The 18197-nt window shown below is 41.5% G+C and overlaps 1 protein-coding gene across 2 annotated transcripts in view; it reads right to left on the bottom strand.

Annotated features, from left to right (window-relative positions):
• Positions 1–18197, bottom strand: part of PDE7B (phosphodiesterase 7B) — a 173238-nt gene that overhangs the window by 62486 nt on the left and 92555 nt on the right. The window contains exon 1 of one of the 2 annotated variants that reach the window (XM_027669973.1): positions 17796–18116. The exons of the other annotated variant lie outside the window; for it this stretch is intronic. Within the exon in view, the coding sequence (XP_027525774.1) occupies positions 17796–18033 (238 nt within the window). The 5' untranslated portion in view covers positions 18034–18116. Of the gene's footprint in view, positions 1–17795; positions 18117–18197 lie in introns of those variants that run through there. 2 annotated transcript variants of the gene reach the window in all.

The following is an 18197-nucleotide window of genomic DNA, read 5'->3' as shown; positions in this document are numbered from 1 at the left end:
TTAGCAACAGCTTTTCTCTCTTCATGATTCCAGTTTTTGTAATCTTCCTGTCAAAAGTTGTTTATTTCATACACAGGCACTGCTGCATAAAGCCCTGCTAATCTGCCCTTGCTGCCTCCTCCTGTGCTTCAAATATAACAAAAGGTGATTTTCTTTCCTTTTTTGAGTAATTGATTTACATGAAGGACGTGTACTTTTCATTTAAACCCTTCTTTATACAAGACTGAAATACCATGTCTGAGATACAAGCATTAGGTATTTATTAACTACAAAGTCCTGTCAAACTTGGCACTTGAAATAAAAAAATTCTCCTTTCTGCAACATCTCTCTGTTCCCCAAACTACTGTATTATTTGCTGTACTGAGTTCCTCACCATAAGAGACTGTTCTTTTTGATAAACACAGGGTAAGTTTCCAACTCTATCAACATCCAGCACATCTGCTTGCCTTAAAGCTTCTGTTTTGCTGTTATTTCATTAAACATAAAATCACACAGCAAGGTGAAACAGATTTGGAAATACAATGTTCATGCTTTCAGGCTGGGTATGTCATCCAGAGCTTAAGATGTTACATCTACCCTTTCAGAATTTCAGGTAGAAATAATAGTTACTTGGACAGGATTTTCTCTCTCATGCACCCAGTCATTCTTTCACAGTGCTCTGAAACTGGTTTTTTCCACCTTTTTCTTCATAAAGAGTTGCTATCCATGCCCAGTCATGATAAATTGTTGGACACTGCTGAAACAAATTCAGCTTGCTTGGATTGACATTCTGAAAATTCAAAGCCATGAAAAGGATTCACAGCTCAGAGTGATCCAATGGTTAAAAAAACCCAGAAGTGCAGAATGCAGCCTAATATCCTTCTGTGCCAGCCCTGGTTCAATCCTGTTCTACCCTAAAATCACCTTCAGACTCAAACCCAGTACAACTCCAGATTTGCAGCGCAGATGGGCCTGAAACGCACATGCACTCACCAGCAAAAGAGCAGAGTAAGTCTGAATTTTGACCAAGCAAATGTATTTCTCTAATTATTTTTTTTAATTTCTTTTAGATCCTGACCCAGTCCCTAGTATAAATCAGATTTAAAACAGTGTTATAACTAAGAATTCAGACTCACAGCTATCAAATTTCATAACATTTTCATTTGCACATCTGTGCATAAGTAAGTATCACTCACTCCTGCTCCCAACAACTTACAATGACAAAATACATAACCTTGAAAAGCCTTACCAACCTTGCATTTCAAAGGCATTTCATAATTGTTTACCTCGTGGCCTGAACAGTAGTACTGTATGTACAAGGCCCTCCTTGAACTTGTGTAATTCGAAACTGTTTAGAAACTTTTCCTCAAACTAATTTCTTCAGGGGAAAAAAAAGCAAACAATAATTATAACATATTCAAACAAAGGATTTTTGTTAGCCTTTTTGTTAAAAATAAAAAATTCCTTTTTCTTTTACCCCAGAAAAGCAGTTTTCATTCCTACTTATTTCAAAGGAATGTCTGCAATTTTGTGGTATTATGCAAACCCCAATTAGCAGTCCACAAGGTGTTTTGAGAAACAGTGCCTAATGTGTTACAGACACATTCAGTGGCCAACTTCCAACAGCTTGATAAAACGCCTTTTTTGAAAGAAAGTTTGGGAATTAAGTCACCTCAATTTTACTGGGAAGTGCTGATAGAAATAATTCTTCCAACAGCTAATAAAACTTTTTTTTATTAGTTGTTGTTTTATGTTCTGTTACAGGAACAAAGGAGGATATTTGTGGCAGCTGAGCAATTTGGTTTCCTTCAGTCTTTCCTTAAAATCCGGTACTACAACTACTTACTGCTAAGCAAAGTGGTTAGTCTTACTTACAAATTTTAGTCGTTATTTGAGGGCAGTTCCAAAGACATCCATTGATTACATTTGTTTATTAGATTTATTTTTCAGTTTGCTGGAATCTAATAACTGTAGGTGTTTTTTTCACCAACAGTGCCCAGCATAATACGACACAGGTATCTAGGTTGCCCAATAGGGTAACCTTCAAGATCAGGTTTTACAACAGCATGAACAGTAAAGGATGGGGAACAGTGTTTATTTTGGGAGTAATCCTGAGCTATCATTAAGCAGAATGTCCTGATGCAGTTTACTCGCACTTCAGAAACAGGACTCCACAGATTTAAAACACCTAAAGGAACACTGACATACACAAGTGACGGCGAAGTTGCTGCTCATTGAAAGGGCTGAGGTTTCATTCCTCCCTTCGTCACCAGAACTGTGGAAAGATTTTATGAATGCCAAAGTTGGAAGGAAGGTAAGGACATTATATGTATTTGCATTTCAAATGCCTATGACTATATTATGCCATATATTTTATACTCCTTAACTTTTCTTCCCTGCAGAGGAAAAATTCTCATCCTGTTGTTAGTAATCCTTTACAAGTGATTCCACACTAGCCAACTCCAATAAGCACGTTTTATTGCTCAATTAATTCTTTATTTCTATCATGCCTAGGAACAGAAGCAAAAGTTTAAATCTTTTTTTTTTTTGGCTCACATTCTACACCCATAAAACTCTCATCCTTTCTCACTGACACATAAAAGTTCCTGGTTTCCTTTTTTCCAGTTTCTAATCATGCCTCAGCTCTTCATGAAACTCCAAGAGGCCCTGGCAGGCTTAGCTCCTCTGTCTCATTCTTTGGTAGCACAAAGTGGGGCAGAGTGGGCCATAGTGGACAAACGGACAGCTACACTTGAAAGATTTTAATTATCATCAGGATAAACAAAAAGTATCTTAAACTGTGATAATTTTTTTCTGAAGGCATAGAATAATGTGCATATTTACAAACATCATAAATTACAGATCAGCAGTCTATACCTAGTGTAAATAAATATTCCATGGTTGAATTAGACATACTTACAAACTTCTGGGAATGAGTACCATTTAATTCCTTCAACAGCACATCAAAACTGATTTTTGTGTTAGTTTTCCTGAGAAGTCAGCTTTGCTGATCAACTGCCATTTTACTTTTCCTTGTTTTAAAATTTGTAAAAGGAATACACCTATTTAAAAAAATGAAAGCCATAAATCAGTAAATTAAAAGTTCTAGAGGAAGGATCAGAGCTGCAGCTGAGTGATTCTTACAACCTTGGCTTTACTTTATGCTTTACTGGGCCTCAAGCAAACCAAATGGGGTCAGACAGCAAAAAAAATTCCCTTCTGGTTCAATCTGGGAAATTGGAAAGGGCTGAGTCAGTTACAAAATACGGGGTGCAATCTGTTCTGTTACAACAGAAATACTGGTAGCTGGTCTTGCTAACAGGTCATTGTTTTCAACAACAGTAAGTCTTCCCGGCAGTCACCAACCTTCAAGCATAGAGAAGGTTAAGTGATGGTACTCAAAGTGTATATTGGTTTATGAAGTAACTGCCATGCTGCTGAAGGTATCATCCCTCTAGCTCTGGTATATTAGAGGAGCATGGAAACACCCCTAGCCTCTCTCAATGTAAAATACATCAAATACGTTAAATAACCTGACTAATGAACTTGTGGGCAGGAACTTCCAACATACCACCATGGTTTCCAAAGCTATCATCCATCTGTACCCACATGCTGCGGGCTGGTTTTAAAGGTGAACTGTAGAGGAGACTATGATACAAACTCTGTTTTTACCTCACTAGCAAGCATAACAATCTCTGTGCGGAAGGTCAGCACTGACGGCAAAGTAAATCCAGAATGAGAAGGGTTTGGCCCTCATCTTACCTGTTAATTAACATGAAAGCTTCCTAAATCCATCTAGTTTCAAAGCTAGAAACTCAAAAACAAAATTATAAGCTTTTTCCTGTTGAATTACAGCAGTAATAAAAACTGCCACTCTCAGCCTAAATAAAGTGCATTTAGGGCTTGGGCTCCATTTCAAGTTCTTATTAGATCCTGGAAAGGTGCCACGGCAGCTCAAAGTCTCTCCTGCCTGAAGTTGCTTAAATCTGCTTTACAAAGAGGGTCTGCAACAGCATGGAAAGAAATGCATTCCTTTTGATTCCCCATTCGTGGCCCTGTTTAGCTCTGTACAACTATATTCTCGATGTGCTGAGCAGCCCAAGCCAGAGACACAGGTCTACTTTCAATCTCCACACCATCCTGCAGCCCAGGAAATACAACCCAGTTGCCACACAGCAAGAAGGCACCACCAGACCACCACTGAGCCGATGCACAGATCACCTGTGACAGGTCAACATAGTTAGCCCTGAGAAGCTTCTGACTGCCTCATGCATAATTCATGCCTCCTTAAAGTGGCTTCTGTGTGTATTTTGACGGCTGACACTCTAACCTCATTTCTGATCTGTTCACACTGGAATCTAAGAGCTCTAAATGCTAGTTGACTTCCCCCTGGAGGCGTTAAGTTACACACAGAGCCTTTGTTCTCCACACCTCCCCCCGCCCCCAAAAAAGCCTAGCACCTTTCCTGTAAATTAGTTCATGCCTTCAGTAGCTAAAAAGGAAATAGAAGAAAGTCAGTTCCTTCCTCCACCCTGCATCTTATAACAGACTCACATAGAAAAACCATCATAGTGGTCACCCATCCTCCTCCCATCTCTGCTTTTCAAGCAGTAGAGACAGTTTTTTGAAAGCTATCTCCTTTGGTAACAGTTTGCAGGTTGCATTTTCAGAGTCTGGTGATTTAGGAAAATCACCATCTCTGGCTCCACCAGCTTGACTTACTGCCTCTCTCAGCTAGTCAAGCATTCAGGTGTGGCTTTCCACTCAAAGCAAGCAGGAAGATGCACCACTCCAGGCAATGGGAGCTGGCAGGTGGCTCCGTTTTATTTTTTTTTCAGTATTTCCTCCATGTTTCTTAATTTGTAGAAACATCTTGTAAACAGACACAGCACAATAAAATATTTGCCCAGATCTTCCCTGTTCCACTGTAACATCTGTGTTTGCAGATTTTACATTTGATAACAAAGGGAGAGAAGTAACAGCGAAAATAGTTTCAATTGTTCCATCTCCTCCTCCCCTCCAAAGAATAAGTACTCCTGTCCCCAGAGGGTACTGAATGCCACATATTTTGTGACTTGTTGCCTCCTCACTGTCCACCTTCCACCAACACCCATATTGAGCCTTAAAGAATGCATTTTCCTATTCCATCTTTTTATAAGGGAATGAAGAGATAGAACAAGGGGAGATGGCTTCAGACTGAAGGATTAGATATAGGAAATTCTGAACTGTGAGGGTGGTGAGGCACTGGAACAGGTTGTCCAGAGAAGCTGTAGCTGCCCCATCCCTGTAAGTGTTCAAAGCCAGCTTGGATGGGGCTTTGAGAAACCTGGTCTAGTGGAAGGTTTCTCAGCCCATGGCAGGGAGGTTGGAACTAGACGATCTCTGAGACCCCTTCCGACCCAAACTATTCTATGATTTGTAATGTAATGTAGCACTACACCAATAATGCCTAAGAAGATGTTCTTTCTTCATTTCAGTGCAGCTTATTTTTGCTCTATCCTTGTCCAATCTGGTTAAATTACTGGTTTCCCTCTCTAAAAAGGTTTTAAAACAGTCATCCAACTGTTCTTATATCCCAAAGACTAGTTGTGCTCCCCACCCAAGCCATCTGTCCGGCATTCGTATTTTTCCGTGCTTTCCTTTTACTATCATGCTGCTTCATTTTATTTGATCTTTGCTTCTTCCACTTCTGTCTCTGTGTGTGGCTCTGATGGTTCCGTATTACTTTTTCAGTAGCTTAACTGCAACAGCAACGTGACTCATATACAAAGTTTTGCTGCTGCATGCCCTGCTTGTGCTCACTCACAGGAGGCTGAGGACTTTCTCTTGATAAAAAGATGTTTCTGGGAACTGGAACAGAACTTTTCTGCAACGATATTTAAGCCAAAAAAGTTTGTACCAGCAGCACATTACCAGTTCACTTGGGAACAAGCCATACAGTTTTGGTGATTGCAACGTTTGTGACCCAGTACCCAACAAGGTTTTCATAGAAAATTAAGTTTCGGTATCTACTCTATCCTTCTGGACAGAAGCGAAAGAGAAGCTCCTCCAGGGCACAGAACATATACCTCCTGGCTGAGACACATAATTTAAATAGTTGGTGGTTGGCAGCATGCCTGCCTTTGCACAGTGACAGTCGTCCCAGTGGCTTCATCTAACCTAACTAAAATAAGGTGTGGGCTGGTATCTGGGGAAAAACAAGAGTTCTATTGAATTCAGCTAGGGAACAGATATTTATGAGACATTTCACAAGTCATTGATACAGTGACCGAGAAAGCTGTATTTGTACAGGACATTGTCTGCAGACTCCAACAGGAAACAGTCTTATCTACCATGTGCTATCCTTCAGTAGAGGAAAGAAAACTCTGCCTCTAAAAAAGGAGGAAGAGGGAGTGAGAGGGACAGGGATGTCAATTTTCTGTTGAAAGAAGCATCAGTGAAAATCTACTGTGCAGAGAGGTGGAAGCAGCAGGAAGGGAAGATTTCAGACCACCTGAAACAGAGAAGAGGCAAATAAGACTGCAGGTCTGGGATCCAGTTATGTTGAAGACAGAAGATTGCAACAAAAGATAATTAATTTGTAGTGAGGTAGTAAGCCTGATCATATTAATTTGGAAAAATGCTCAAAGGCACTGTGGCTAAGGAACATGCCTGGACAGATTTTGCAGCATGAAAGGACAACAAGTGACTGTTAAGAGAAATCAAGGATTTGACAGTGATGGTGAAAAAGAAATCCTCTACTGAACTATTGCTCTGCTTTTCTAACATGGAGGAGAACTGGCCCCGGGAGATCGGATCTTCTAGTTGTCTTAGATTTTCTCACCCAGATCTCTCCATGAGATCTGAAGTCAGCATGAAAATTGAAGTCACTAAGTCTAAATGGAAGAATGGGGGGAAAGAATCAATTAAGCAGATGACCAGAAAAACATGGATTCTCAATTATTATCCAAGCTTCAGTAGCTCTGCCCCTACTTCACAGCGTTACTCTTAACTCATGTTGTTAACAAGGTCACATGCAAAACATTTTTCTGTCTGTGTGACAAGACAGCTAAGTATAGAGTGCTCTCCCCTTCTAGTCATTTGATCCTATTCAAAACATATAATCTCCCAGGTCTCCAGTCTGTGCAAAGCCAGACATCAGCACATTTTTGGCTGCAGGGCACCTACAAAAAGATTAGTGACGGTCTTGGGAGGCTTGTGGTACAGATTCTGTCAAGGGGCCAACATTTAAATTAGGTACCTTGCATTTTCAGTATGAGAATTCAAGCTCACTCTTAGCAAAGTTAGTTTAACATTTAGTCTGTTTTGCCAGCTACTAAGTACATATTTAATGATGTGCGTGGCTGGCAATGGGGGAAGGGAACATATGTTCTATTGCTATTCCACAGAGAAATTAAATAGCTGCCTAGTTATGCGTTATAACCTTATTCTGAATTCCATCTTTTTAATGTAAATATGACTTAACAGCTACACACCTTCAATAGATGATTGCATTTCACAGATTGCATCTTGTAACTCAGAAAATCAGAACAGTGTATTCTGTAGGTAGCTTAAGCATTTATTTAACACTAATCAGGTAGCTTCTTAGACACTTAAAGTCAGACTTCTATCTTAACAAAACAGAACTTCAGACCTAATTATTCATGAAGATCTAAGCATCCAGGTCCTACTGAGGCTCTGTGAAATCTTGTCAAAGATCATACATTTCTCACATGTATGCCAACCGCTCAGTGAACACATCCCAGTCTAGTTAAGATAGGAAAATCCTGTTCTTCTGACTCTCTTATTTTCTCCACGGGTAAAATAGGGTCTTTAAGCACACTTCTGTCTTAAGCTACTTAGTACTATTTGCTGCACTTCACCTTGTATGCAGTATGTTATCTGCACCAGCCCCTTAAGTTCTTCTACTCTTCACTTCTACCGTGGGCAAGTTAGTTACAATCAGGAAGAAACACAAGATATCATGCTGAAACCTCCTGATTACTCATTAAGCTGAATTAGTGTGGTCTTGCAACAGGTCCTGTATGCTCATGCCTGCAGCATGTCTTCAACATGAGCCCCCATGCCGCTGTAACTTTGAGTTGCTATCCTTGCTACTTCATTACTTTGGCTGAGATGCATGAAGCTAGAAAAGCTGGTAATTCACAATGCACAAGATGCTCCTTTTAAAGCAAAGCCTCTGAGAGTCAGTGCATGACTGCACCAAGCCCATCTTATCAGTGTCACCATGCCCTTATCCACAGCTGCAATTATGGTTTTCAATGAGAGGGCAGGACTACTTGACAGAAAGAAGACGGGGAAAAAGCTGTGCCACCACTGGCATACACCAGTGATCGTTGCCTTCTCATGACTGACAAGGAGGGAACTCGGGATTAAACTTAAATGAGACGTGCTAGCGGACTGAACAGCACCAAGAAATTCCTCTTCTCTCCCTCCAACTTCTACCCATTGCTCTTCTCATCTTCAGGCTCTCTGTTCCTCACTGCTCAGCTTTCTTCAGAGCTCTCAGTTTGCTGACTCTAAGCAGGATGTTCAAACTGACCCTGCTTGGAAGTGCATGCTGACAGTGTCTCACCTAAAAGCTTTGCTCCTCTGCCATTTTAGGGTGGTAGTTCTCATCTGTGCAGTAAATTCCTCTCTGCTTAGTCTCTTTTCCAGCGGTCATGGAAAGCAACACACCTCGTTTACACACACACAGAACTGAGTTCAAGAAAGGCCCAGTACTATTACCAGTACTAATTTATTCAGTTAGCTTTAGTTCCCAAATGAGAGCATAAGATGTAGGCTCACTAGTGTTTTCAGGAAGAAGAGAAAGCAAGTGTAATAGCTGTGCAACGTGTATGAAATTCAGAATCTCTTGCACACAGTCTTCTGTTTCTCACTGTTAGTGTGGCTGAATATAATCTGTATCGTTAAAAAAATCTGAAAGCAGAGCATGCAGAATTCTTTCCCTCCTCCCACTTCTTTTAATGAGACAAACCTGCATGCAAAACCCAAAGTGGATCAAATCGCTCTTTTTGGTACTTCACAGAAGCCCAGTATCTCACATCCCTTTATTCTCTCAGTTCCATTTGGAATTAAAAATGTAATTGCCGAATTACTGTGAAGGCAGCTGTTCCTGCAGTATATCCACTCAGGCTGGAAGCAGGAAATAAGAAATCTTCCATGAAAGCCTGTAATTACGAGATTTCCAGCTTAAGATTTGCACACATGAACTGTTTGGAAGATGTTTGCATAAGTGAAGTTTGGAACAGACCGCAATTTGGATAAGCACCTGGGTGCTTCACTGAACACGGTCTCCTGATAATCAGATACATGAAACGATAACCCCCTGAGGACTAACTGCTGCTAACCTTAACTAACGGAAAGCTTGCTCAGGGAACCACTTCTTATTAGACAAGGAAGAACTTAGTCAACAGCTATTAAAAAACAGGCTAGTGGACTGTGTGCTTAAGGTGTTTTCTGCACCTGTCAAAATTTTGATGTCTTAAGAAATTTCTGTGCCTGCATTGTCCAATTATTCTTTATAATTTTTAATTGAATATTCACCAGCTTTTGACTATTTTGAAACACAGCTCCAGCAAGCTTAAAACTAATTCCTTCTACTTCATGAACCTGCTTTACAATTTAACTTTCAAAAGCAGTGTTCCAACACTGCTGTGCAGTACCTAGTTTATTCTTCTGGTTGATCTGTAATTCCAGCAGCTGAAAACAAAACATTCAATCTCAAGGCAGTGCTTAAGTAGCAGGAATGAAGCAATGCCTGCCACAGCACAGTGAGTTCTGAAAACCTTCCAGGATAACACTTCATTTCTAACTGCACCTGCACAGAGCTATTACGTAGGCCTTTGAGTTAATATTTTGTCCTTACCTTAGGTCAGAGATAGCAGGAGAACACTGAGATAGCACACACAAACCAGAGCTGGCTACAGATTTAAAGGATTTCATAGTCTCCCAAAGGAAATGGAGTTTTACACACTTCCCCTTCAAAAAGGATCACAGCTGGGGAAGTTTACAGCAATTTCTCCAAATGGTCTCCTGTGTATAAAGAGACACTTAAGAGTACACCTTCCACAGGATTTTACTTAGAAGTACTATTGAACATCCGGGTTTAGAACAAAGCCCATCCATGTCCATGGAAAGACTGCCCCTAGCTTCAGTGCAATTTGAACCAGGTCCTCAGCAACTTGGACTGGGGAGCACTCCCATAGGGTAGCACTTTCAAAGATTGTCACTGACTTTTGCCAACTGATTTACAAAATCATATTTTCTGAGAGAAATTTCCAGGATACCTGAATTTCACGGTATTCTGTTCAAAGAGCAATGGAAGGGTTTTGCCCCTCTACTGCAATGAGAGGCAGATTTGACAGCAGTACTCTCGATGTTGAGTCTGCTAAACCCTTGTTGTGTTGGACTTTCCTCTTTGTACACACCTTAGACCACACTACGTTCATCTTTGCAGCATCAGGAACTTCCACAAGACTATGCCTCTTCCTAGCAGGTAACAGGTTAAAAAAAGGAACTCCTATGATCTTGTGGTGATTTGAGGAGGGGAAAGGGAAAACCATAGCTGGCTGTTTACAGGAGAGCCAAAAGAATGCTTTATCCAGCAAGAAGGATTTATTCCTTCTGCCATACAGAGTTTGTTCATTTGTAGCCATAACAGTGACAGAAGAAATTTTATGTTGCAAGATGAGGAAAAAAATGAAGAGCTGAGACATCTTATGTTTGCAAGTCTGTAGTACAAACCATTAGAGTACTTAAATTAATGTAATTTATCCCAGAATTTAGCAGGATAAATGCTCTTTTTGAACAAGGTTAGGAGGACTTATAAAAAGTTTTTAACAAATGTCAAAGCGTGTTTTAAGTGTCAAGAGTGTTTCACTTTTTAGTCCAGACCAAAGGAAGAAAGGAGGACTAGCATGTTTTAGAGCATTATGGCCAGAACCAGGTGCATAACTGCTGTGAAGAAACGGCCTGAGGTCAGCTGACTTTTTTCAAAGCTGACACCAGTGAGTTCCTGCAGTACAACTCCAATTCAGACAAGTTTGCCCATTCATAAAGATGCCCCTTGGAAATGTGACAGCAGTTTGGCAGCCTGTGAGCTATCATAAGCAACACGGTTTAGCATATTCTCAAAGCAGAGCTCTGGGGAGGGGGTCTGAATAGATCCTCACATCATAGGGAAGAAAACGGTGACATGAGCACCCTTTTTCTTTTGCTGCCTGGATGGAAAGCCAAACTCACACTTCATAAAGTAGGACTACAGAAAGCTGTCTGGGATGCATGTCTCCAAGCAGTTTTAAGCATGACAAACCACAAAATACGTTTGCTATGAAGAAGGGCTGAAATAGCAAATACGTTGCATAGAATGCGCTATTCCTACTTTAGAAGCATTGGAAGTTAGATGCAGTACCACACCTCCCACTGTGAATTTTAAACATTTCTCTCACAACATTTAAGCAATACAGAAAATCATCACCACTAATGATGGCTAATATCACTACTACTTACTATTGGTAGCCACTTCTCAGTTGAATTCTTCACAGAGTATAGAGAATTTAACAGACAATTTACCAAAGTAAAATAAAGCCATCAGCTTTAACCCTAATGAAGCAAACACTGATATAAAAACAAAACCAAAAACCCATAAAAAACCCACAACAAAAAAATTCCATTTATATTATAGTGTAGTAGCTTTTCCTTTAGAAACACTATTTTTACATATAAAGCCACATCTTTGGCTCCTGATATTTAGAAAAGCTTCACTGAAAACCACAGATCTGTCCACCATTTCGCAGCTCACCAGAATTTGCTCTATTTGTGTCTATAGTTTTCAGCAGAGTTGACATACCACCTCTGTCACTTTTCTAGCACACCAGCAGCATTCCTTTCTTCATGCTGGCCAACATCCAACCTGGGCAATTACATTTCATCTCCTCACTTTATCCTGCAGTCTTAACTCTATAATATTGTAATCTTTTTTCTCTCTTTCGTGGCTGTACGTAACTGAACAGCTGCTCAAATTGCTTCTCCAAGTATTTCTGCAAATAAATTCTGTTTTTCCAACATTTCCAACATTTCCAACAATAATGCAAACAAAAAATACACCAGCCAGGCTGAACTGAAAGACCATTCAGAAATCAGTGAGATTTTCAGATTATTTCTTCTTTAATTCCTTATCCCTGGTCTAGCTCTTATTTTGGTGGACATGGCAGTGCTAGGTTAATGGTTGGACTTGGTCATCTTAAAGGTCACTTCCAACTTAAACAATATCCCAAAATCCTAACAAATTCTCAACAGAAAATTTACATAGGAATGAAGTAAAAGAGAGTGGGGTTCAGCACAGTGGCTAAGTAGAACTGAGTGAAAATTTGGACTCACAAAATAAACAGACTTTGGTTGACAAACACACTCACATCAGCTCATTTTGACATATTCAAAATCAAAGATTTCTACTAGCAGTTCAGCTTCTCATTCTATACTACATTTTAAAAATACTTTAAGATAAAGAACTAGGTGCTAAATAAGGGCCTTAATTTGAACAGTGACCACAATTTTAATGTCTCAAAATTATTTTTTTTAATCTTTGAACACAATTCTCTAATTATTAAAGTCTTTTGGAAAAAATAACCCCAATTCACATGTATTACTAACTTATGTTCAGCCAGCAGACTGAAGAGTTACGTTTGAACAGCACTACCTACAGATGTACTCTGAATTCTATCTCTTGGTCTACTTTACACACACTATAGAAGTGGTACTGGACAGTGTCTCATTTCGCTGTTCTTAATGAGATCATCACACACAGTCCCACTGATTCAACCAGCTCTTCACAAGAATATAGAAGAGCATACTTCTTCTCAGGGGCTGGTGTTCCAACACAACAGTCTGAGAGCAGACAAAGTTGCCACAGGTAGCCTTGATCCTATCAAATTCACTTTCTTTGTCCCTAGTAACCATAATGGATTTAACAATTCTCAGCATAAAACTTGGTGGAGGAAAAAAAAAAAGGAAATATACAGCAAGCTGCCCTCCTGCCTGCTGTGCATCTCTCAGTAGGACATAAACAAAGCTGAAAGCTGATTTCAATCTAAAGAATAACAGGAGACTGGTCAGATGCTAGGATAATGCCATTTGATACCTCCCATGTTTTATTTACTGCTTGGATCTACCTCTGTGGCACCTACATGCTCAACACCAATTACACAAAATGATGACCTTTTGAAGCTGTTAGCCAAAGCCCCATTTGGTTCTCAGTAATTCACAGATTTTAAGCATGATTATTAGTTATTACAGTGGAACTACAAACACATGCACGAGTTTCAAGGTGTACCAACTAAACAAAATTCAGCAAGTACACACATGAACAGGTTGCCCAGAGGAGTTGTGAATGCCCCATCCCTGGAAGTGTTCAAGGCTAGGTTGGATGCGAATTTGAGCAACCTGGTTTAGTGGAAGGTCCCTGTTCTTGTTCATGGCAGGAAGGATGGAACTAGATTATCTTTAAAGGTTCCTTCTGACTCAAATCATTTTGGGTCAGATTCCAGATGCAATGATGGGAAGAGGAAGCATGAAGTTTATTTTAACAAGCACAGCAAAGCTATTGCACAGCATGATAAAATTTGTTATATAAAAAAAAAAAAAAAAATAAGTAGAAGGTATGTTTCCTTGGACACCACGAAGAACCGAGTCTTTGGGAGGTCCTGTGTATAACTTTAGGGAAGACCTTCAAGTGACCACCAAAGAAGCACATATGATTTGACAATGACCTCTCTAACGGGTGTATCACAAGGATTGCTCAGCACACAGCTGTAAGGTTTGAAAGAGCAACATCAGTTTGGACAATGGCAAGATATTTGAATGGATTACTGAATTGGAAAGGAGACTCTTGATTGAAGAGGAGAAGCAGACACACCAACAACCGACAGAAATTTTCCCAGAAGCAAACTGTAATAGGAGTGATGTGCAATACTGGTTTGTTTTTCCTACTCATGGCAAAGGGACTCATCAGTTAAGAAGTGTGATGCATTCATGAATCAGAACCTACATTTCTGAGAAAATATGTACAGACAGAGAGAGATAAGTGGAAAAAAACATTCAGAGTTACTTCAAAAAACCCAGTGTTCTCAACAGACCTTGATAATTCTAAGTAACACTGCACCTTCTCTGAAAGTCTTGCATGTCTGCACACGTGCAAGACTCAATACACAAAGTCTCCCTGGAGTTATCTGGGATGATCACTGCAAGTTTAAGAGGTTGCTAATGCTCATAAGGAAGACTCTTGGAGGCAAACCTGTACCTGTTCCCTGATCAGGTTTGTTTAATCTGCAAAGATACTGCCAAACTCTAGGAAAGGGTGATAAAAAACTTAGGGTCACAAACAGAACACAGTTCCCTCCTAGAGATCAACATAGTTTCAGGTAAGAATCAACACATGCTGTTATTTTAATCAAGTCAAAAGGACTGGCTTGCAAGTAATCTATTCAAAACACTATAAGGAATGATATCAAATTATACCAATTTCCCAACAAAATGGCTTCTGGCACAGCCAGAGAGAGGCTTCACCAAACCACAGTTTTGTGTCGATTTGGTCAGGGATTGAAATGGGGGGAAAAAAGAGTTACCAAGCAACAGCAGGCCAGGAGCAGGAGAAAGGTCTGTAGTTTTAACTGATATTAACTTTAAAAAGCAGTGCAACAAGAAGGCTCAAGATGTGAATTTTATTGCTTTGGCAGTGAAAATAAATCATCATCATCCCAGGCAGGCAGTCTCTGTGAGATCAGAGTTCTTCATTCATCCCAGCTATATGCTGCATGATGTCTTGCAAACACTTTTTTTGCAGGGAGATTATGTAGCTTATTCTCAGTACTGAACAAGATGAAAGACCCAGACACAGGTCTCACATTTGAGAGCCCAGGACGCACAGATAGTTTTGCTCTCTAGCATCTCTCTACTCCTACCTCAGGAAAGAGGAATGTGGTATAAATTATGGCTATGTGGGTCCCCAAAACACTGCCATCCACAGAACTCACATCATGTGCAGATATAGCTCTCCTTCCTCCTCACTACCTATGGTCAAGAGTGTTGTAACTTTCTTGAAAGCCAGCTCAAAACCCAGTCCAATCACTCAGGCAAGGAAACCAATTTGCTTAGCTAAATCTCTATTATCATGATCAAGCAAGGCAGAAATCCTGACAGTTTCCTTCCAGAATTCATATCTATTTCCTCTTCTACTGTAAGCAAAGTAGTTTTACGAGGATGTGATAACAGAACATAAGTTATCACATGAACACTTAAAAATTCAAATGAAAAAGCCCTTGATGTGGAAAGTGTTGTGAACTCTACTACTGAACAATCAACATTTATTTGCCTAGCTAGCAGTACCTCAAGCAGAAGTTATTTGCTTTAACTTCACTTGAAGAAAATCTGATTCCCAACTATGTACTGCCTCTTTTATAACATGTAAATGATACATTTTTGTTCATTTTTTTAAGGAGTCAAACATGTACAAAATACCATACAAACATGAAGCTGAGTACTTCAAACTACTGAGTCTTCCAAATTATTATCTTCTCTTCCCATTTCTGCATTCTTTGACTCTGCACTTAATAAAGTATACTAGATTTCAGCATTTACTGGTTTTCCCACATACTCCAATGTACTTAAAGTGACTAAAATGAAACCACAAGAGGGAAAACTACTAGGATGACTGTTGCTGAGGAGGAAAAACCAGCAACCCAGGTCTGGTTCACAAACTGTCTGATGATTCGTATTTAAAGTGTTGAGAGTTAAGAGTCATCTTCTGCTCTGATTTGTACTGGTGCAAGTCAGCTGAGCTTATGAAATAGGATCTGGCATCATGAAGAGGACTGTCCCTCCACAGGATACGATTAATGGCCATTTGAGTAAATGCAAGTTACTCACATCCTGCTAGTGGACTAATCTGTCTCTGTACATTCATGCTCATTTTTACTTGCCTCCAGGAATCTGAAGGCGAATCTCATTTGTTACCTAATGAAAGTAATTTCACCAGATAAAACATAAGCACACTGAAAAACCACTATTACTCAAACATAAGGTGTAACCATTGCAGCATTTCTTAGGTTGTTTGATTAGGGTCCATCTCTGAACACTCGGCATTCACCACACAAACCTCAATCTCCCTGGTTGGCTACATTACCTTCCCAGCTGATTTGCTCCATGTCTTAAAGAGCAATTTGACCTTCTCTTTCATTATCCACAATACTCTTACTTATTATTCTTTTAAGCTGAAGTGATTCCCAAAGGGTGGGGTGGCCAATTGTACATCTTCCTCAGAGCCCAAGAACTATCTTCCCTTTTTCAAAACAGAAGGGAACCCAGCATTTTTTGGTTAAACTGCAAACATCTGAAATAATGAACATACAACGGCCAACCAGTCAACCTTAGTGGGCATTCAAAAGTGATACACCAATACTTATTTAATATTCAAGTTTATTTATACAATTACACAGAGAATACATACATACATATACACACAGGCACTCTGAATACCTACAGTGAGGTTATTTTACCTAGGAAATTAAATTATTCTGGTACAAAATACTGTCAATTATAGATCTCGATAAAGGGCACACCAAGAGAAGGTGAAGACATAATCTTTGAAGACTGAGTGCATTGGAAGAATTTAGTGACCAAGTTGCAGAGATGAGATAATGCAGAGTTCTGAAGGAATGAGCCACACAGTTTCACTAAGTCTATTAAATCACAGTAATACAATTACAGGAGAATAAAACATTTGCAGTTGACACTATAGCCTTACGACCCTGTATTCAAGAGAAGGCAAGAGGTTTTGAAGGAGGTAAGACGTTGCCTCCAACATAAGGCAAGACGTTTTGAACCATAAGCAATGCGGAGCATGGGTCAAGATGCAGAATTAGAACAGAAGTACCATGCTAACCTGACAACTCGTCTCTACCTAATGAAAATGTAGTTAAGTCTAACCTGGACTTCCATAAATCACGTGATGTGGTGCCATATGTTGCTGAGTTAGGAAAATACTGACATGCAAGATTTATAGTTAATAGGAAAGCATGTGCTCTTTAGCCAGTAATACAGCACGTTTAAAGAGAAAGTAGTGGGATGGGGCAGCGTTACTCCAAGAATTGGTCTCAAGCTTTTCATACCGGTGGCCAACAACACACAAGTCGTAAGGAAGTCGCTCCGCTTTGCACAAGGGAAGCGCGGGCAGAGCATGTGATATGAGCCCAGTGCACGCAAAGATCGGTGCGTGTTCGGCGGTGTGAGAGGACAGGCCATGCGCTCGGAAGGCACGACGAAAGCAACCGGGGAAGCTCCCGTAGCGGCCGCGCTGCCCGGCGGCCCCGGGGCTCCACTCCCCCGTCACCGTGACCGCGGGGCCGCCGTGCCAAGCTCCGTGCGGGCCGGGGAGAGGCTCCCCCGCGCCGGCACCCAGCCCAGCGGCTGGCCGAGGTCAGCCTCAAAGCCACGGAGCTACTTGCTCTAGTTTTCAGCCGAGCTTTTATCACTCTGGGTATAAAACCACGCAACAGATTGGACCGGGAGAGCGCCATCGGCAAATGGACCTGGTTTCAGATCCGGCACAAACTCCGGTATGCGTGTCCCCGCGGGGGAGGGAGCTGCCAAAAGCACGTTTTCCAGCCCGGCCGCCGGTCGGACAGGCAGCGCTCCGCGCCTTTCCAGCCCCGGGCCCCGGCGGCTCTGCCCCGCGACGGGACGGGCCGGCTCCGGCCGCGGGCCCCAGCTGCGTGTGCTCCCTCGCTGCTCCGAGCAGCAGGGCGGGGGACACTTACCTGCCGAACCGCCCAGGGCATCCTCGCTCTCCAGAACCCCTCTGTGCTTCGCCCCGCGGAGCTCTCCCTTGGATTTCCAAACCAGCTTTACCATCTTGATCATCTCGGGCAAATCCCAGGCCAGGGTTCCCTGCTGATAACCGGGCAGGCTGCCCATGGGAAAGGGCATCGGCTCTTCCCCCGTCCTCCTCCGCCTGCCCGGCTCTGCCGCGGGGAAAAAGCGCTCCAGCACCGGCATCCTGGCCCGCGCCCCGCGCCGGGGAGCCGCAGCCACCCCCCGGCCCGAGCAGCCGCGATGGGCATCCAGAGCGGGGCGGGGGCGCCCGGCCGCCCACCGACCGCCGCCGCCCCGCGCAGGGGGCGCGCCCGGCCCCGCGGAAGGAAGGAGCGCCGGGCTCCGGC

The sequence above is a fragment of the Corapipo altera genome, unplaced genomic scaffold, assembly GCF_003945725.1.
Source record: "Corapipo altera isolate COAL_440 unplaced genomic scaffold, ASM394572v1 2b, whole genome shotgun sequence".
Classification (NCBI taxonomy): domain Eukaryota; kingdom Metazoa; phylum Chordata; class Aves; order Passeriformes; family Pipridae; genus Corapipo; species Corapipo altera.
The sequence above is the reverse complement of the archived record's forward strand: the minus strand, read 5'-3'. Positions and strand labels throughout refer to the sequence as shown.